Source organism: Eurosta solidaginis, chromosome 5 (genome assembly GCF_040869045.1).
Source record: "Eurosta solidaginis isolate ZX-2024a chromosome 5, ASM4086904v1, whole genome shotgun sequence".
Lineage (NCBI taxonomy): Eukaryota > Metazoa > Arthropoda > Insecta > Diptera > Tephritidae > Eurosta > Eurosta solidaginis.
Window position 1 is genome coordinate 265154919 of NC_090323.1, and position 21903 is coordinate 265176821.

At 37.3% G+C, this 21903-nt stretch overlaps 3 protein-coding genes across 7 annotated transcripts in view; 1 reads left to right on the forward strand and 2 right to left on the reverse strand.

The window, feature by feature from the left end:
• The window catches only part of pbl (epithelial cell transforming 2 pebble), a 106016-nt gene extending 96324 nt beyond the window's left edge, over positions 1 to 9692 (reverse strand). For 3 of the 4 annotated variants that reach the window (XR_010953789.1, XM_067790297.1, XM_067790300.1), the window contains exon 1: positions 9007 to 9692. Coding sequence is in view for 3 of the 4 variants with exons in the window: in XM_067790297.1 (XP_067646398.1) it covers positions 9007 to 9061 (55 nt within the window). In the remaining variant the exon portion in view is untranslated. The remainder of the gene's footprint in view (positions 1 to 9006) is intronic. The other variant, XM_067790299.1, reaches the window with a different exon arrangement.
• A 4189-nt stretch (positions 9693 to 13881) lies between these two features.
• On the forward strand, positions 13882 to 15331 carry LOC137251762 (uncharacterized). Its single transcript, XM_067786570.1, has one exon. The coding sequence runs from the start codon at positions 14032 to 14034 to the stop codon at positions 15187 to 15189; it is 1158 nt and encodes a 385-aa protein (XP_067642671.1). The 5' UTR covers positions 13882 to 14031; the 3' UTR covers positions 15190 to 15331.
• Tmem43 (Transmembrane protein 43) lies at positions 15209 to 18482 on the reverse strand. Of its 2 annotated transcripts, XR_010953338.1 has the most exons (6): positions 18156 to 18482; positions 17879 to 18102; positions 17147 to 17519; positions 16869 to 17088; positions 16294 to 16794; positions 15209 to 16233 (listed from the first exon to the last, which is right to left on the reverse strand). XR_010953338.1 is itself a non-coding variant. In XM_067786571.1 (5 exons), the coding sequence occupies exons 1-5, from the start codon at positions 18249 to 18251 to the stop codon at positions 16583 to 16585; spliced, it is 1125 nt and encodes a 374-aa protein (XP_067642672.1). In that variant the 5' UTR covers positions 18252 to 18482; the 3' UTR covers positions 15209 to 16582. The 2 variants fall into 2 exon arrangements, 1 of the variants encoding a protein (XP_067642672.1); XM_067786571.1 differs by having other exon boundaries at positions 15209 to 16794.
• Positions 18483 to 21903: the final 3421 nt, after the last annotated feature.

A 21903-nucleotide genomic window follows, 5' to 3' on the forward strand; every position in this document is an offset into this window, starting at 1 on the left:
GATAACTTGTCCTTAACTGCCTTTTCAAAAAGTTTGGAACAGGTCGACAATTTTGATATTGGCCTATAATTCTTTACATCATTTTTATTGCCTGACTTCAAGATTGGGGTGATAGACGCCAGCTTCCAGCGATCAATAAAAACTCCGGTCGAAAGCGAAGTATTGAAAATATGGCGCAATGGAACACAAAGAGAACTACTAAACTTTTAAATAAAGAACAGGACAAACCATCTATATCATTTTGCAGTGAGGACTGTAAGCAGGAGATACCCTTATTAATGTCCATTTCAGATACAGACAGGGACCCAAAGTTTAAAGGGTTTGGTGTATCAAAGGAATACCTGTTGTTAATATCATCCGCATCAACAGCAAATGTAGATTTGAAAAAATCAGCAAAAAGGTTTACTGTAACAGCCAGGCTCTCTGAACTGGTATCGTTAAATTTCACACAGGTTGGGATCACTATAAAAGTTCGATTTGAAGAATTCCCCAAAGAGATTAGCGGCTTCGTAAGTTGAACCTGCCCTAGTCTCATTGTAGAACACTCCTGTTGGAATATTTGAGCGAGCCTTCTTCGAGTTCGCGTATCGCCAAAAAGACTTAGGGTTACTATTAATTTCGCGCTCAAACTTGCGCACATAATTCCTGTATAGAGATTTATTAAGAGATGTGAACTTCTTCGCATATCTCAAGTAAAAATGCTTATAAGAGCCATTTGAAGACTTAAACCTTTTATAAAATTTGTTTCTCAAATTCTTGAATTTCTTCAACTCTTTGGTGTACCATGGAATCCTCTGACAAGATTTTTTCTTAGGTGGTACAAAAGCTCGAATATAAATAAATAAATAACGGAGTTCACCGGGCGCGACCCGCGAAGGTGTTTAATTTTTTTCTGGATTAGGCATAGAGCCTCATTATGCTTATCTAGATGAAACGGCTGAGAGAGTAGGTGACGTATCTTATCATAACCTCTTGGAAACGGAGCTATAACAAGCAGTTGTTTGTCGGAATGTACCTAAAGTGGCGAAACGAATGCTTTTATGTTATAAATATATATTCCCTAAGCAAAACATAACAGTTGAGAGTCAATGAATGATAATGAAGATAACAGGCCGTCGTGCACTAACGTTTGGCCTCTACTGGTGGAGATTCAACAATTTTAGTTTTAATGACACAAATCGCCCGCATTTGGAGTTTTGGCGCATTGTCACAAAAAAGGAAAAAACATTTTACAATAGTATTCTAAAGCATTTGAACTAATTCACTAAATAATTTATAGACACATAATAAATCCTTTATTTCTTGCTATGCCATGCGCTCGCTTAAAGAACCGGTCTAGCACAAAAGCCTGAACTCCCTTAATAATCTCTATCAATACTTTAGGTATTAGGCAGAAATTCCACCCTCAGTCTATCAATACTTTTTTGCAAGGCAATACATATTTGAAAGGCAAATAATGAGACACCGTATACATCGTATTCAGATCCGGTACTTTAGAATCCAGATGATTGATATGAAAAAACATAAGAGTCGGCAAACTCCTTTACTGCCCCACGCTCGGTTTCTGATAAAGGGTTCCAGGAGAGACTATTATTGCAGAAGTGGATAGCAGGCTACTCGGCTAGCCGGTTGTTTCTTAGGCTCAGCTTCGATTTGATAATATTCTATATAAAAATGTATTTAAAGAAAAATCGGAGTAAACAGCCCTTACCTTACAGTATTGGAAAGCTTTCGGTAAGATTTATCTTAATTTTGTTTTTTTGTATGGGAACTCACAAACAACCACTTTGTTGCACATTTTATTTTCAAAATTGACCTGCATCCTTACAAACAAAATCAGGTTTTAAAGGCAACGAAAACGCAAAAGAAATATTTAGCAAAGAACTAAAAAGTTGCAAGCAACCAAAGGTCAACAATATCCAAAGGTAAGCTAGCGTAGCGAAATTTTGAGGAAACTAACAAAAGTAGGATCAGTACGAAATACTCATTGCAATTCAACAAATGGCAGCAACAACAAATACAAAGCAATCATAAATGTGACTTGCAATGCATAGATTCTTCCAAGAGTTATTTGTACATAGGTAGAAAGATACAGTGGTGGTCATAAAATTGGATACACCCAGGTACGTATTAATGTGGATATTAATTTTAATTCTGTCAAGAGATATTTGCAAAAGTTTTTGAAAAATTTTCAATTCATTGTTGTAATGTTGATGATTTTCTTGTACACACACACAAACTTCTGCAAAAACATGCGCGGAATACTTTGGATTGCGTAGCTGGTGTTAAAACCACCGAGGTTATTTTTTTAAAATGCGGCCGTAGGTTAACAATTTCGGAGCAGTCCGGAGTAATTTTTTTAGTTTTTTATGAATATCTTATGGTTGAAGCAAAACTTTTTACCGTTGTTGTTGTTCTTGTTGTAGCGATAAGGACACTCTCGGAAGGCCTTGGGGAGTGTTCTCGAGTTGATGGTTCTTTGCCGGATGCAGATCCGGTACGTTCCGGTACCAAGCCCGACCTCTCGGGAACGATTTGTTATAATCACATTCACACAACCCCTACACAACCCCTTGAATCTGATATTTTAGTCGCCTCTTACGACAGGCATACCTACCGCGGATATATTCTAACCCCCTAACCCGCTGGGGGGACTTTTTACCGTCTAGGCCGTTTATTCTTCATGTCGAAAATTCGCTGCCAGTTATAAGAATGCGAATTGCGAAATTTAACTGTTTCAATCCATTCAAAAGTTATTTGAAAAAAAAAAAAACACAGGCGGCCTTCTATGACAGCTAAACATGTCCATCGATTTTTCATCGCCGATTTCACAAAGTTATTAATACAAAACACTAAAAAAAGATGTTGAAAAAAAAAATCTTCTCAGAAAATGGATAAAAAAAAACAGTTTTCAAAAATAGTGCCCTTTTTTCAATAAAATAATTAAAAAAAAAAAAAATTTTTTTAAGTTAAACGGTTTTATTGAAAACAATACTTTGGTACATGAAGTAATAATAATACTAAAAGCTAGAAAATAATTAGGTAGGTCCTAGGTACTAGTCATCACACTCCTCAACAATCTAGGGCGTTGATCGGACAATTAAATAAAAGCGTTGGACGCGTAAATTTCTATTGATAGTCATATATAAGACCAACTGATCCCTAATCACATTTTTAGAAATTTGAGGCGTCCAACGCTTTTATTTAATTGTCTGATCAACGCCCTAGATTGCTGAGGAGTGTGATGACTAGTACCTAGGACCTACCTAATTATTTTCTAGATAGAGAGAGGGTTACCATTGTATCCTACGCCGATAATGGCAACAGGTCCCGGCTCAACCATTGTTGAGATATGCAATAAAATAAACGTCCCTGTAGTATGTTCGGTTTCTTCCCGAAACCTAACATTGTTACCAACCAAATCGGCGAAAAGACAAAATTTCGACCATATGGGACATCCACGCCGATGGTAATACGCTACCGCCTGCGTTACGTCCATAAATACTGAATGTGAGCGATCAGGATCAACATTTTAGCGAGCATGCACCCGCAATTGTACCTAAAATCCAGAGACGTAACAAAACCCTCAAAACTCTTGCCGGCAGCACTTGGGGTAAAGATAGAGGCACACTCATTACCGCTTGCAAAGCAATTGACCGGCTTATTGCATGCTACGCGTACCCAATCTGGTTGTTGTTATATTATCGATAAAGACCCAATATGGTCGTCGAGATTAAAGGATACATACTGGAAGAAACTACAGGACTCTCAGAACTGCTACGGGTTGTCTTATGTCCCCAGAGCAACATGTAAACAGTGAGGCGAGAGTACTCCCCATAAGGGAGAGAAATGAAATGCTGAACAAACAATTTCTGCTGAGTACCCAAAAACCTGGGCATCCCAATAGACATCTGATTGAACTTATTAAGTCATCTCCGGACGCATTATGAGGAAATACGACACCTAACAACTCAGCCGTATGTAGAAGAAACGCACAAAGATGTCCTTAGTAAGATCCACTTAAAGGCCTCTATGCCGGCGAGCTCCGCTCTTGAAGTCAAATACCCTCAACTCGCAGTAGAGGAAAGCAACCACCCCACCCCCCCCCCCCCCCTGGGAGACACGCGCGTCACTTTAGCTCGGCGGATACATAATGTACATATGTCCTGCTTGTAACGTATGTCAGCAATCAAACCTATTGGATGGGGCGGAGCACTGCTACAACAACAACAACAACATTTAATGAAAGATTTTTGGTTTTAAGTACTATACATAATTAAAAAGTGATATATGTATATTTAATGAAAGTATCGTTAATAAATTTGCCAAAAAATAAGAATCATTGAAACCCGTTACTTGTTATGTGGCCAAAACTGTATGCAAATATATATGTACATATCTATGCAGAGGTATGTTTACCAAATCGTCAGATATTTGGCTAATTCGTCGAATAGTCGTTGGTGGTTGTATTTATCTTTCTCGTTACTTTTATGTTCGGTTGCACATGTTTGTTTGTGTTGTTCAGTTTTTCGTTATTATGTATAGCAAAAGTAATTCTATCTCACTTATTTTGTTTTGTTCCAATATTCATAATTCTATCTCCATATGCAATAAATACTTATGTACTTTTTCAGAAAGCAATTGCAGTTGATGGAGAGTTGAACTATGCATGCTGTTAAAATTAGTGTTGCCAGTTTGGTGCTTTTGGAGCCATATCTAGCCCTTTTTTTGCGTTTAGCTCCAAAAATTCCGGTTTAGCCCCTAGCTCTTTTTTTCGGCCCTCTTCAAAATGTTTGCCCCTTTTTGACTCCAAATCTATTTCGGCAACTTGTATTGTGAAATTTGTAATGTGTTTTATGTGTGTCGAAGTTTTATTTTATTTGTCTCGTTATGTATGATTTCGCAATTCAGTAATAACTGATAACAAAGACTTTAATCGATAAACTGTGTCAAGTACCATCTCTGTCCTGACTTTAAAATAAACAACGATCTCTGCTGCTGTTTGCCTGGTTCGTGTTTGAATTTGTTAAACTACCACTGTCTGTATTTATTATTTAACAATTATCTGTACACTTTTTATTCAGCTAATGTGTTCAGAATTCAAATTTTTACACTCCAAAACTACAATCGGTGTATTTTGTGTGCTTAAATTATGTTAAAAATCGTGTTAAAATTTGTGGTATGGTGGAAGTGACCTACTCGAATTTTGTGAAGCTCCGCTGCTTTCCACTGAAGTTCGCGCATGCAACATCTTCATCTTCAAAAATGTTTGTAAACTTGCTACCTCCCCCGTAGACATTGCAAACTTATTTGCCAAATTTTTTCAATCCAACTTCACAGTTGATGATATTATTTCACCAAACTATGTTTGTCATTCTGACCATGAAACAGCCTTGAATTTCAATGACCTACGGCTTACCACAATCGACGTTATTAACGGTTTCAATAGTCTGAAAAACTGTACTCAGACTGATCGAGATGGTCTTAGTACCAGCACTGTGAAGTTGGCACCTCCATTTGCGAGTAATTAAAAAAAAAAAAACAAATTCCATTCGTTTGTCCAGGAAAATTTTTCGTTTGTCCACCTTTTGTTAAAAAGTTATTACAAAAAAAATCGTGTGTGAAGTTTGCACCTCCATTTGCGAGTATACATATATTTATATATGAAAACATTTATTTGAAGCAATTTTTTATTTATAACTTATTTAATAATTTGGGAAAAATTTAAACAAGGTATAATCGAAACGTCCTGATGTAACGTTGTTTAAATTTTTCCCAAATTTTTAAATAAAAAATATTTTTGTTATAACTTTTTTACAATAGGTGGAGAAACGAAATTTTTTCCTAGACAAACCTGGACAAACGATGGGCAAACGACGGACATACGATTTAGCACAATAAAACGAGAAAAAAATTTTGGGGTTTTCCGAAAGAAAAAAATATTTTTGTTATAACTTTTTTACAAAAGGTAGACGAACGAAAAATTTTCCTGGACAAACATGGACAAACGAATGAGATATGGTTTTTTTAATAACTCGCACATGTAGGTGCCAACTTCACAGAGCTGCCGTGCCGTCATAGTACCAGTGTGAAAAATACTGCTTATTTTTTAACAATACCTTGCGAAATGGCAAAACAAAAGTTAAAAAAAAACGTGGTTTTGTTATTAAAAAATTTAAATGAACTATAAAAACAGTATCATTTATGTACCTCTCTTGTACTTAATTTTTTTTTTTGGTACAGTAGTGCCTTTTTTATAATTTTATTTAACCCTTTCGTTCCTGAAAGCAACCAGCAGGAAGATTCCTGGTTTATTGATTATTTTAGCTTTAGTATAGGCCTTAAAAGTAGAAAATTTTGAAGTGGAGTCTCTACCCCCTCCAGGGAGGTCTAGGGGTGGGTCATATGTATGTGTCCCATTCGGTGTTTTGAGCGGAACGTCTAGGTCCCGTTGGGACAAGAACAGGTTTATAATAATTTTTTTTTTAATTACTAAAAGTTAGAGAATGTCGGTAAGCTCTTAACGGGGCATATTTATACCAACAAATAAACCTAATTGGAGACATAGAACCGTTACCTGAACTTCAATATATCAGACGGGACAGTTTTTAATGAGTTTAAATGGAAAATTAAGATTTTAGTTGTAAGAAAACTTTTTCTGGGATGTATGTATGTGTCCCAACAGGTCCGAAAGGGTTAAGTTTGACTTGAAATAAATATGAAAACTTACATTGAAAAATATACATACATACGTATTCTTTAGCTATTTTTGCAACGGTTTTTTGATTTTCTTGAAGAAATTTAGCTCTTTCTGCCCTTTTTTCTAGATTCTAGCCCCAAAGAAATTATTCCTTCTGGCAACACTGGTTAACATCACTTATGAATGAACGGAAAAGGCATTTTAAGGGTGGAGAAACCACATCCAAAGGAATGTGAAAAACAGTTGAGTAAATAACCGACGGCGATTTAGACGGTGTTTTATAGCTTTTTATCGCATTTGTCTTCAAAACAAAAAATACTTTTCATGGCTTTGAAAAACACACCGTCTAGTCTTCTCTGTCCTGGTTAGAGAGGCGAACAAGTGCACAAAAGCACTAGACTACTGTGATCAAAGAAAAAATCGACACATTTGCATTTTCCGCCAAAACAGTTGAGGGATTCAAGGGGTTGATAAGCGCAATATAAAGCTTTATAGCTTCAAAGCTTCCACATCCCAATTGTCAACCTCACCTACGCGAGGGGAATCCTGTAACAAGTATTAGTGTATCATACACATATTTAGCAGGCGAGTCTCTGGGGAACCCAAGTTCCTCATGGAACTAGGGGTGGGGAGGGCGGAATGGCTTCGAAGGTTTAATGTGGTCATATTAATCGTTCCCGAGATGGTCGAGCTAGTACCATAATGGTGCTTTGTTATCGGAACGTACCGTATCTATGTACATATATCAGGCAAAGGAACATCAACATCCATAACACTCCCCAAAGCCTCCGAGAACGAAAATCGACACTGATAATGGCACAACGCCGAAACCGGTTTGTCTCAAAACCAAATTTGACAAAGGATGACGGAAAATCGTTCCAATATACATCACCTCCGGTGAGTGTTGTTGTTGTTGTTATTGTTGTTGTAGCGATAGGGTTGCTCCCCGAAGGCTTTGGGGAGTGTTATCGATGTGATGATTCTTTGCCGGATACAGATCCGGTACCATAGCACCATTAAGGTGTTAGCCCGACCATCTCGGGAACGATTTATGTGACCACATTAAACCTTCAGGCCATCCCCTCCCTCCCCAACCCCAAGTTCTAGCAGGAACTTAGGGTCGCCAGAGCCTCGTCTGTCAGTGAAACAGGATTCGCCGCGGATTGTTAAGTTTGACAATTGGGTTTGGAGAAGCTATATATTACGCTCGCAACCTGAGGGTAGCGCTACACATCCCCTTGAATCTGCTATTTTAGTCGCCTCTTACGACAGGCATACCTACAGCGAGTATGTTCTGACCCCCTAACCTGCTGGGGTTCCGGTGAGTGTCTTTATCGTTAATACAACAACAGAAACCTCGTGGACTATTCGAGGAAAAATTATCCAAAATGTTTGTGGGCATTCCATCAATACTAATGGGCAGTAGCGAGCTGTTATTGCGTCAATAGTGACTTTTGTTTTGTTAAGCGACGTTGTCACAGCTCCAAATATGTATATTTTTGAAGAATAATTAGAAATACAAACTGCCAGCTTTGAACCTGAATGTGCTGGTACCTAGTATATTGAATTAAATGTATCTATCTGGTTCAGTTTCCAAAAATATGTAGTAGGTACTCAAAATACTTATAGCTTTATAGGTACTACATACATATACATTTTACCAAGTTGACCCAAGTTGAGTGGGCTTGGAATATACCCGCGGCAGGTGTGCCTGTCTTAAGAGATGACTACAATACCAAATTGAATCAAGGGGTTGCCAACGCAATTTAAAGCTTCTCCAAACGAATTGCCAACCACACCTACCGTGTCGAATCCTGTTTTTTATCAACCGAGGCTTTGGAGACCCCAATTTCCTCATAGATCTGGGTGGTTGTTACCGGAATGTCCCGGATCTGCATTCGGCAAAGTACCACTCCCCAGAGGCTTAGGGGAGTATCCTTATCGCTACAGCAAATAACAACATAGTACAAATCATTAGTTAAGTCTTGGATACGGCAAGGGGAATACTTCAGTCGCTTCGCTAGACAATCAAATTAAGCAAAAAGTTTGCATGAAAAGCAGCAAAACAAGCCTCACGTAACCAGCTTTTGCGACCATTGTTTACCAAAGTTAATATTTGCATATTCCCGTTCACACGGAGAAAATGCAACAAAAACCATGCAACAGGTAGGTTGAACAGAGGGCACTTAATAATTCAAAGGATAAAACCATAGGATGCGAACGCAAAATGGAAGACACAGGTACATGTGAAATTGGTTTGAGTTTATTAGACGATTGTTGGCGCTTGGCTTTTTAGTCTTACTTACCACTTTTTGACTGTTCGTCGATGGTCTCCATTGTGATGAGTTTATTATTTATCATTTAGAATCCGAAATTTCACTAATATATGATAATGTTGCATTATAAACTTTCAAAGCAACTCACTGTGCTGCATATTATTGCAAGATACACTTACATATATATACACACGTGCCTTTGCAAGTTCTCTATCTAATCTATTCAACGCAGAGATTCGCATTGGTTTAGTTTTGTGTACACTACGGATGCAGCTGTCGCTCTACAACCTCGGACGTTGGTTTACATTGGAACGTATATAAAGGAAGAACAAACACCTGGCGTTTCAGCCTTGATAATGAATTTTATATCGTACTGCAAATTAGGTACTATTTTCAAAAACCAATTATTAAATGGTGTAACACTTCCAACCTTTTTATTGCTGGTGCGCACACTGCTTGCAGGGATTAAGGGCGCGTTAATATTCACTTCGTATTGTACTTCTTTTAACAAAAAAACTCAATTATTCACAACTTTCTTTTATTTTTATCCTTTTTCAATTTGCCACATAAGGAATATTTTCAATTTCTTTATAACACGTACAATTCAAATAATTTTTAAAGCTCATTTTGTCATTCAAATGAATATAAATTTCTTTTGGCCGCCGCAATTTGCAAAATTCCAAAATGACTTGCGAACAGAAATATAAGAAAACAACAACGACGCAGAGCGACGGCGAACTGGCAAATCCAAACTCAACGGCTACGTAAATGTCATAAAAGTGAGGTTAGGCTGTGTTTAGTGCACTCTAAAAGAGTCAAATGAAGGTGGCGCAGCCAACCTATTACGAAAAACGGTAAACGCAGTTTTAGCAGCTGCTACTTTCCAACAGATGTCAGTTACTTAACTTTTGTATGAGAAACTATACTAAATAGTGAAATGAATTCGATAATCAAAATGATATGGCCTAGAAGGTTTAATGTGGTCATATAAATCGTTCCCAAGATGGTCGGGCTAGTACCTTTCTGTTGCCTTGTTACCGGAACGTACCGGATCTGTATCCACCAAAGGACCATCAACATTTATAACACTCTTCAAAACCTTCGGGGAGTGTATTTATCGCTACAACATGAACAACAACAACGGCAAAAAGTTTTGCTTCAACAAAAAGATATTCATAAAAGACTAAAAAATTACCGCGGACCGCTTCAAAATTGTAAACCTACGGCCACGCTTTAAAAAAAAAATTACCCCGTGTGGTTTTAACACCAGCTACGCCAGGTACCAGGTTAATACAAAAAGGGCTGTTGATATAAATTTCACGTTGAATTTACAAAGAATGGGAACCTTCCTCTACTTTTAAGGGAGGTACTTTCTATGTATGAGCTAAGTAAGATTCGTTGAACTATGTCAAAGTCTGCTTAAAGCTCATACGGCTTAACGTGAAATCCTCGTCGGTAATTGCTGCTACCAACGAGGAGAGGTTCATAAATATTTCCAATAATTTTTCACTCGAACACCCCCCGAGCAGTGCCATGTAAATTTGGTAAGTTCCATATTTGTGTTGGGGAGGGGCTTTAATTTTACATGTAAATGCAACAACAACGATTTGAGCCAGATAAATCCAGATAGAAGTTTGGTTCAATTTGTGAGCCAGATAAATTGTTAATTACTTCTTTTTAGGTTGGCAACGCGGCCTTTAAAAACCTACTTTTTCAAAAATAAATGTCGCTGCTTAGCCTTTCGCCGTATGAGTTAAATAAAAACAGCGGCGACATCTGCCTATCACATTTCACAGATAATTCTCGAGTTGATATCTAACTTCATTCTCCTATCCAACCGTCGAGAAACTTTGTAAAATTATAAGTTTTCAAGTTGATTTCCAATTATTATCCTAATTTCGTGAGATTTTGAGAAATGTACAGTTCTAAATGAATATTCTACACATTTCTACAGTTGGCATCCTACATTGCTTATCGAGTTGAGGTGGAGTTGAAAAAATGTTCCAAGGTGGTACCACCAGAACCAACAGCTGTTTATTGTGGGAAATAAACAGCTGGTTGATAGCAGCAATGAAGCGTAAGTAGTAAAAAATAAATTAGTGGCCACCGTGGTGTGATAGTAGCGTGCTCCGTCTACCACACCGAAGATCCTGGGTTCAGGACCCGGGCAAAGCAACATCAAAATTCTAGAAACAAGGTTTTTCAATTAGTAAACAATTTTTCTTAGCGGGGTCGCCCCTCGGCAGTGTTTGGTAAGAACTCCGAGTGTATTTCTGCCATCAAAAGCTCTCAGTGAAAATTCATCTGCCTTGCAGATGTTGTTCGGAGTCGGAATAAAACAAGTAGGTCCCGTCCCGCCATTTTGTAGGAAAAATTCAAAGGAACATGACGGAAATTGGAAGAGAAGCTCGGCCTACAATCCCTTCGGAGGTAATCGCGCCTCACATTTATTTATTTTTTAAATGATATATATTTCATTTTAGTTTCGTGAAAACACTGTAATATGGAATTTTACATTTGTGTCCAGTGAAAGAACTACAAGTTGGGAATTAAAATTTTTCAACTTAAGTAATAGCATTTTTGCTTTATAAAAAATTCCCTCTTTTGCTGAGTATGCTAAGAGATTTTAGAAGTGTGGTTAGTTATCAACATGAGCTCTAATGGTACTCAAGCCCAAATGCTTGTTGGGTATATTCGACGCCATTTCGAAGGAACGCAAATAAATGTTAGGTTAACTCATATATGTAATACTTCTATATAGCTACTAATGAACTGTGCAGCCTGCCAAACGTTACAGTACAGATATACAACGAGAGAAGGAGACAAAATCTCAAGGCTGTCGTTTAATTTTTGTAAAAAAGGGGATTAAATATATGTATATTTCAACAAGCCGTCTTTTATCTATCAATATTGTACATTAGGCTATTTCGTTCTCCAAAAATTAAGCTTTTGTTTTCCATTACTATTATAAAATTTTTATTGTTTTAAGAACTCCGCAGAATAGCATTACCGATTTGTGCTGAGTGTGCAGATATACGTAAGTGAATGAGCCATTAGCCTCGTTTGTTTTTTGAAACGAAAAAAAGCACGGATGAAAAAGAGTATGTTAGAAAAAAAATTACAAAATTGATATTATTTCAACACCAATAGCAGCCTGCCCAGTACTCATATTTTGTTTACTTCATTAGAAAACTCAAAATAAGTAAAATTTTTAAAACGGTTATATATCGTTTGTTCAAGCTAATTCACTTTAAATTACTTTTAAAAACGTTTTTTTTTTTTTTTTTGAAATGCTTGTTGAGATGTATGTATAAGTATATTTTTATACATGTATATTTGAATTTTTTTCATTTCAAAAATACGAATTCTTCGCCTTGTTTTTTTCTTTACTATTTATGTAAATAATGTACTTTGTATGGCTGCAGCCCATGCTTAAATAATAAATACATCAAGCCTTGTATTGTATTTGTTGGCCTTTTCATTGTTTAATCGACTAAACTGAGATTTTATAACAATTAGTATGCAGAAGTTGGGTAAAGGGGATAGTGACCCGCTGGGATCCCTTTAATATTTTTTTTACACACCCTACTATAATTCACTAACACTAACAAACAGTGATGCCAGGTTAGCCTTTTCGAGGCTAGATTTAGCCTTTAGCCTCGAAATTTCGGGTTTAGCTTCGTAACTTTTTTCTAGCCTTTTTTAAAAAATTTCTAAAATAAAATAATTTTAATAGTTCCTGTGAACACCTAATACCTAATAAATATGAGTTCTCTACAAAAGATAAATTCTCTTTCTGCTGAAAATTCGTTGAAAATTTCAAAGCCAGATGTATTTTCTTACTTTGAAAAATATAAGTATAGTTATTCTTCAAGTCAAATAGCATTAATAGAGCTACAGTGGCGAAAACTTATAACTATACAATGGAAAAATGTACTCTTCACCATGGAATTTTGGTCGGAAGTCCGAGAACATAAAAATGCATTAAACGAACCTCCTTTTTTAGAACTTGTCGAATTCATATTTAGTTTTTTAGTATTACCACTAAGTAACGCGGAGGTTGAAAGTATTTTTAGTGGCATGAAAATTCTGAAAACTAAATTAAGGAACAAACTAAAAATTAATATGCTTAATGCGCTGCTTAATATTAGATGCTCGTTAAAACGCTTACCTAAATGTTGTAATGACTTTGAAATTACCGATGATCTCATATCTATGGTAAATAGCCAAACTTTATACCCAGACTTATGCTCTTCGGATTCTTCAGACGGGGAATATTTTATATAAATAATTATTTTGTAATATTTTTTTATGTATATACACATATGCAATCACTTAAAGTAATTCCATGTGCTAGTCAAGGAAAGTGTGCCTGATATGTTTTGAAACAGGAAGTTATTCTTAAGTTATGCTTATAAGTTTTTATTTACAAAAGTGTAAACTAAAATAAAAAAAAACTTAACCTTCAGTTAAAGTAGACTGAAAATAAGTTTAAGCGTAGTTCAACTGACAGAGTTGACCTTGTACTGAAAAACCGGGCCTTACTGAATCTAAACTCTTTGAATAAAGTACCTTAGCATTAACAGCAGATAGTCAAAACGGTTCCAATAAAGAAGCTAAAAACGTGTATAGCCTGGAGCGCAGCTTGATAGCTAAACACTCGGATGAACACATAATTTAGCTTAATTTAATTTGCAGTTGCAAACGGTCACAAACCGTTTTGTTTATATTAGTGGTATGCTCCCAACGATTACGTGGGTACTTATTACTTGGATTTTCGAACCGGATACCTCGCGCATTTTCGTAGGTCACTGCCACAAACATTACATCAATGCGGCAATTTGTCAAACTTTCGCAATGACAGTTCTTCAATATATCCATCAGTAGCCAATTCTCGTTTGTCAATTCTTCATCATTACAATAAAATTGGTGAAATATATTACAAATTAGCTATTTTAAGCACGAGACCCACCGTTTGACCAATTATAATACTTCCGTTTCCGGTCGCCATATAAGAAAACTGTGTGTGTGTGTGTTATAACAGTTACAATTGAAATGCTAGCACCTGAGAAGTACCTCAGCCCAATGAAGCAAATGACAGGTGGAGAAGAAAATCGGCATTTCTTACGAGCATTTATTCATACATACCGTGATCTGCCAGTTCTTTGGGATACTTCGCTACGCGATTATACCAATAGAGATAAACGTGCTGAGGCATACGATCAACTTGTGCCCATTTATCGGTACCTCAAACGTGATGCCAATGTCGAAGATGTGAAGAAAAAGATAAACACATTACGCACAAATTATCGCAAAGAATTGAAAGTAGTGGAGAGTGCACGTCGTAATGGCACCATGCATCAACCACGTTGTTGGACTTTTCACGAATTGGATTTTCTACGCAACACCGAAAAATTTCTAGCGGTCAATCCAAACACGCGTGGAGATGCTTTTTCAGCGTTTACTGAAAACTCCCAAACACAAACATCTTTCATGGAGCAGCCGGCATCCAATTATAATTTTCGTACAATGGTGGCTGTAAATACAGTGCAATCACCACCAAGCATAGCTGAAATGTTTCACAAATCCTTTGGAAATTCACAAAAGTTAGAACCAGAACATACACCTCCACCCCCTGCACCGACACAACCACCACCTACTACACAACTAATATCTGGGGCAAATGCTGCGTTATCCAATGCACAATCAAATCATTCTCATAACTATAGTCAACATGCTGCCCAGCAATCAGAAGCATCATTGTTAGGTTCTGCAAAACGGCCACGTTTTTCACCTTCAAATGCCCAGACACCCGATGAATTTTTAAGCATCGCTTGTGAATATCTTTCGGCAACATTTCCTGAAGAAGAATCTATTGCACGTACCTGGACGCATAAGTTGAAACGATTACAACGCGAACAGCGTTTGTTGGCGGAAAAATATATAAATGAAATACTCTTTGAGGCTGAATCGGGTACTTTACATCGGGGTTCTGTACATGTAAATAGTTTTGAACCATTTGTGCGTTTCGAAGAGCAATCAACGGGTAATGATCAAGAACATTGCAAATCACAGAGTCCTAGCGTACATACATCCACTGCAACAATAGCGCATGAGAGTGAAAGGAAATCGTCTTCTAGTAGTAATGCTGCTCAAAGCAATACGAATAGGAATACTGCCAATGAAAATGGATATGAAAGTTTTAGAAACTAGTTTATAAACTACTTCAAAGTAAATTTTGAGTTAGTAATTTATTGCATGACTTGCTAGAGTAAAGAGTACATAGTAACGTGCTACTGTAAATAAAATTTTTAATAACTATATATATAACTATATATATAATAAAGTACCTTAACAGCAGCTCTTTGGTGAGCCTTTTCTTGCAAGATAATTTGTTCCCATGACTATCAAGTTTGTCCCCATTTCGCCTATCTACCTTGAGGGCCTTCTTTGATTTAGAAAACCTTTTGTTTCCCAAACTATTTGCTACCACATATGCATACTTTCTATCTAATTATTTGGGAGTTCAGTATGTTCGCTTTCGCCTTCTATTCTGCTTTATCGTCAATGACATTTCTAGGCACCCTTCTCTTTTACAGAACCATGCTTCTTTCCATCTAATTATCATCATCATTATACTCTGAAGGAAGTCTAAGGGACCTTGCAGTTTCAATACGGTAGGAAACATTGATGTTAGGGGCGTTGGTTCCATATAAAAACTGGAGAAATGGTTGGTGTCATGTTCGGCGGTTTACATGCAGGACGTGTGTCGGGGCTGATTCCTACCATTTACGACCATAAGACTTGACAGACCGACTACTGATGATTCTGAAAGCGTGTTCATGCTTTTTTAGTTCAAGCGACTGAATTCTTGTGTTTCGGATCCTTCGTATGGCTTACGAATATTTTCCTTTTATCCTGGGAGGCAGGGTGTTCTATTTTGCCTGCCTTTCGTCATTTGTTTCGTACTTGAAACCACTGAGGACAAGGGGTTTCTATAAAAGGGTAACGTACAGGAGCGCAACCCATTACATCTCGTAGTAAAGTGAAAGCGTTTAAGCTAAATGTTCAGATATGTATCTTGATTTTATAGTAACCTAGTTCAGAACTAATTATTTTCCATCTAGGCAGTATATTCCTTGGGGACCTATGTACGTGAAAGATATCTGAAGTTTTAAGAGCATTTTCATAGAGGCAGTCCCTCGGCTGACGGACCGAAGGTGCAATATCTCGGCTGAAGGTTGAAGATTACAGTACCTGGAATAACGTCATATCACAATATAATTTCGAAATGTCGACATTGGAGACATGACTCACTTTAGGTCTATGTTTGCGGTATAGTAATAAATATGCATTTAAGAATATATTACAAAATTAATAAGTATCTATTAATTTATCATAACGACTAGTGAACACTTGTTAGATTTTATTTATAAATATATCAATAATCTTTTGAGTTCAAATCCAATCAGGTTAGGTCTTTCCCAATTTGTCAAGGCAAATCAGGAGGCCTTGTCGATTAGTAATGCAGATCGGCAGATGATATCTATTATAACACATTTTCAAGCCATAGACTTAAAACTTAAATATCCGTCAACAAAACTTTTCAGTTTACGCTTTGATAATTTGTTACGCTACGTGCACACCAAACAAATGGCGAACATGCAGCAAATAATAAGCTAGCACCAATCATAGGCCGATGAATAATCCAAGAAATCGAGGCAATTATCAATGCGAAAGAAAATGACAGCAAAATATTGGCACCAACTGGAAACTGTGGATCGGGCGCCAACCCTGCCAAAAAATCAACATGACTTACTGTAAATAAAAAAGAATAGTAATTACTTAAGTACCATAGCATGCATTTAAAAAATGTACATGGTTTAACTTACAAATAATATGCAATAAAGTGGATGTACAGGTCACACCAAAGAACACTAACACCCAACCGATAAAACGGTAACTCCATGTCGTTAATCTCTGTGCGTGATGTTCTTGTTTGAAAACTTCGCCAATACTCAACTCGCCACTGTAAACGAGTAGAACATCTACGCCTCGACTGGTGCGATATGGCATTAATTTATTATCAACCAATTTTCCAACAATAGTGTACTGAAATATGGTATTTTTATGACTCGTTGAAAAAACATGTTTGTATTAAAATATTTACCATTTCCCCTTCCATGCCAGCAAAAGAGAATAACAAACGAATATCACCTATATCTGGATTGAAAACATCAATTGTATGATAATAAAGTCCCAAATGCATTTTAATTGTTGGATCTTCTGGTCTTGTATCGGAAGTTAATTCAACGTAGTTGGTGAACTTATTCTTGATTTCGTTTCCCAACTCATATTTACCAATGAAAACCGCATCGGCTATTTGAATTTGACTTTCAATTGGAAAACGATCAGGATTTCGATGTCCAGCTTGTAAGTGGAAGTTACGTGAATCAATTAATTTATCTCGCCAGTCCTTAAAGTAATAGTACGAATGACTTCCTGTTTGCACTGATGCAATACTTTCGCCATAATTGTGTTCCCTGGAAATGAAAGCATGTGTTATCAGATTTGTTCGTACATATGTACAAATCAAGAGATGAGTGCCAGAACGCTAGGTTTAATATATTTTGTTAAAGCAGGTCGGAAAAGCGAGAGTTGGAAAACGGGAATTAATTTTGTTTACACAATCTACCAAAAGCCCATCTCCGAGGAAATTTTCGGGTGGGTCAGAGCTAGATGCCCTTGGTTAACACCATTCATGTTAGTGCCTTGTTGTTGTTGTAGTACCGATTTTAGTGCATTCTAAACCGAAATCGTAAGTATCATTTACGTAAGTTTCACCGCAAATAATATTTAGGCAATATATGTGATTTCAGCTGAGATACTCCTTTACACTTACACAGTTTCCTCCACCCATTGAAACATTTGAACGCGACGCCTCAATTTGACTGCCAATACTTGGATATTATAATCTGGTTCCGTCAGTGGCTCTCCAATTAAAATTGGACCACACAAATGTACTATTCGACCATTATAATTGTGTTCCAGTTCTTCAGCAGAATCAGCAGTTATTGCATCAACCAACGCTTCATCGAGAGACAAAATTGTATGGACTGCTCGCCCCTAAGGATAATTGCTTAATAAGCTTCTCATACATTTGTGCTGCGTCTACTTACTTCATTCCAAGAGAGTATACCTAGCCCGCCTAGAAGTAATATGCAACCAAATGTGGCTATTAGCCAGTTCGAACGAAATGCCTCTGCTAGCGACATTTAACAGTTCAAGCTTTTTGCTGCTTGGCGTCGTTTGACAACTGTTCCGATGTTATCGTGTCGGGTTATAAGTCGAGCGCTCTTCTAGACTTTTACGGAACAATATACTTGGGATCTTTACAATGCTATAATGGATCTTCGAACTATTGGTGTTGTAACTAAAACATCTAACCCAATTTGTTTATAAATAAAAAACGATTAGATTTGAACAGATGTTTCACCAGCTGATTACACTTTTTTACAACTGTACAATGGGGTTGATTGCTGCAAAATTGTGCAAAATTTTTGGTATCATACATATATATGTATATTATTATTATTATGTTACTTACTTACTTACTTACTTAATTGGCGCTTAACCGTCTAAACGGTTTTGGCCGTCCAACAAGGCGCGCCAGTCGCTCCTTCGCTCCCCCAACCGGCGCCAATTTGTCACACAAGTGAGTTTAAATCGTTTTCCACCTGGTCCTTCCAACGGAGTGGGGGCCGCCCTCTACCTCTGCTTCCATAGGCGGCTTCCCGATAGAAACACTTTCTTGGCCGGAGCATCATCATTCATTCGCATAATATGCTGCATTTTAATTCGCTGGACTATGTTGATGTCTGCGTATAGCTCGTACAGCTCATCATTAAATCTTCTTCGGTACTCGCCATCGCCAACGCGTAGAGTTCCATAAATCTTTCGAAGAACTTTTCTCTCGAACACTCCCAAAGCCGCTTCATCTGCTGTTGTCATGGTCCATGCTTCTGCCCCATATAGCAGGACGGATACGATAAGTGACTTGTAAAGTATGATTTTCGTTCGCCGAGAGAGGACTTTATTTCTCAATTGCCTACCTAGTCCAAAGTATGATTTATTGGCAAGATTGATTCTTCGCTGGATTTTAGTGCTAAAGTTGTTGCTAGTGTTGACGCTGGTTCCCAAATAAATGAAGTCTTTTACTATTTCGAAATTATGGCTGCCAACAGTAGCGCGGTTGCCAATGCGCGTATGCGCTGACTCTTTGCTGGATGACAGCAGGTACTTCGTTTTGTCCTCATTCACCATCAAACCCATCTTTACCGCTTCCTTTTCCAGTTTGGAGTAAGCAGAACTAACAGCGCGGGTGTTTAGGCCGATGATATTACTGACGTTTACGCTTAAACTTTATATGGACTTCTAAGCGACAAACTTTAAATCCACCTCTGAAATTGCTACGCATAAAATTAGTACTCCTTAATTTCAATACCCATTATATTAAAATATGTGTCTATAGCCGTGTTTTTTTTACACGCGTATACGTTTCGTTTGCGCGTGAAAAAAACGCCTATCCTCGCTTAGATAATGCCATCTAGCGGCAATGGTTAAACAACTGGGGAATATTTTGGAGAAGGTGCCACGATTTTCCAACTTTTTTTTCGAGGGGTGGCGGTGGTCCTAAAATTCACAAAATTGTCATCCGCAACTCTAGGAAACTCTTAGTGTATGAAATATAAGCTTTTTAATTTCCAAATTTAGTAAAATTTCAACTTAAGTCCTGCACTTAAAATTCGGGTCGCATATGTCGATAGCGGTATCAAAAGACACGTATTTGCGTCAAGATTCAGAATCCGAAAGAAGAAACTATATATTTTATCTCGTTTAAAGTTATTCGCGGAAAGCCCGTCGGTACCATTGTCGCTTTTTTCGTTGTTGCAATTAAACAAACGAAAACATATGAAGGTGGTGAATAGTGTTGCCACTTCCGCAACAACATCTTTTTATCATGGTAGAACATTATAAGGTGGTGGCACGTCGACATAAATGCAAACAAACATACACTATCAATGTATTTTGGGCTTAAGTGCAGAATACATACATTTCTCAAAAAAAAAAAAAAAAAAATCGGACTTTGTAGAGATTTTTATGCTGATTCCAACGGTATATTTCTTTTTTCGTGCAAATGAAAGGTTTGGGGGTAATTCCATGTCAGAAGGCGAAATTATGAGTTTTTCAAATCAAAATATTTCCGAAACTAGTGGATGGATTTCAAATTTTAAAAAATCGAAAAATAACTTATAAAAATAACTTAACCTTTTCTAGTCTTTATTTACCAAAAATTTGAAAAAGCTATTTTTTGGTGGAAATTTTTTAAAATTTAATTTTAATTCTGCGTAGAACACCTTTCTGCATAGGCGGCCTTCGGCCGCGCTTATAAAAATAGCCATGGGCTACGCCATGCCAAGTCCGGGTGTGTGGTATAACCGTGGCTACCGCCACGGTCATGTCCTTCTGCGTAGTACACCCTTCTGCGTACATTTTGACGTGGAATTACCCCTATAGTTATTATTTTCACCAAAAAAAATTATACGGTTGAACTCACCATAAACACCACTACCGATACTCATATACCTTTTTTTTTTTTGACAAATGTATATATTCTTAAGCCAAAAATACATTAGCTATCATCCGGTTGCAAAATCCTGAGCCAGATAAATAATTTTGCATGTAAATGCAACAACAACGATTTGAGCCAGATAAATCCAGATAGAAGTCTGGTTCAATTTGTGAGCCAGATAATTTGTTAATTACTTCTTTTTAGGATGGTAACCTGGCCTTTAATATACCTACTTTTTCAAAAATAGATGTCGCTGCTTAGTCTTTCGCCGTATGAGTTAAATGAAAAACAGCGGCGACATCTGCCTATCACATTTCACGTGTGCGAAAATTTCACATCTGCTTCTCAAGTCTCTCAATGATCCAGAGCATTCCCGTGAGAATTGAGCGTGAGCCGGAGCTGTAAAACTCACTGAAAGACGGCAATTGATAGCGTATGTTTTGTTTGCATTTATGTCGACGTGCCACCACCTTATAATGTTGTACCATACATGATAAAAAGATGTTGTTGCGGAGCTGGCAACACTATTCACCACCTTCATATGTTTTCGTTTGTTTAATTGCAACAACGAAAAGGACTTGAAGGACTTAAGTTGAAATTTTACTAAATTTGGAAATTAAAAAACTTATATTTCATAAACTAAGAGTTTACTAGAGCTGCGAATTCCATTTTGGTGATTTTTACCCCTACAAATCAACAAAAGTTTGAAAATCGTGGCACCTTATATAGAATCAAACCCAAAAAACTAGCTAAAGCACAGGGTGTACCGAAAAGCGGAGACACAACCCTCTGTTGTATTTCTGTGTATAACATATAGCTTTTTTTCCGCCTTCGGATTTTTGTTCTCGAGATTAATACGCGTCTTTTGACACCTCTTTCGTTATATTTTATCGCGAATTAGCGGTGTCATGCTGACGTAAAGCTGGAGTGATTGGTGTCGTATGACGTATCGCTGTATCCGTATCCCTAACGTAATCAGCTGTTTATCGTTACGACGGTAAACCAAAACCCAATTGGTTGGCTACGATACGGTTACGACCTTAGCGGCACCAATAATCGATTGCATTGATTCTCATAAGGTTGGTCGAATCAGCTGTTAAAAGGTTACCGATACGGTTACCGATAAAGCACCAATGTCTCCAGCTTAAAGCCGGAGTCATTGGTGCCGTATGTCGTATCGCTGTATCCGTATCCCTAACGTAATCAGCTGTTTATCGTTACGACGGTAAACCAAAACCCAATTGGTTGGCTACGATACGGTTACGACCTTAGCGGCACCATTAATCGATTGCATT

Coding starts and splice junctions, on each gene's coding strand:
- Tmem43 (XM_067786571.1), bottom strand. CDS start 18,251: ATGTCGCTAGCAGAGGCATTTCGTTCGAACTGGCTAATAGCCACATTT. Junction 17,089..17,146: donor CTGGCATGGAAGGGGAAATG/GTAAATATTTTA, acceptor ACCATATTTCAG/TACACTATTGTTGGAAAATT. Junction 16,795..16,868: donor CACTTTATTGCATATTATTT/GTAAGTTAAACC, acceptor TTTTATTTACAG/TAAGTCATGTTGATTTTTTG.
- LOC137251762 (XM_067786570.1), top strand. CDS start 14,032: ATGCTAGCACCTGAGAAGTACCTCAGCCCAATGAAGCAAATGACAGGT.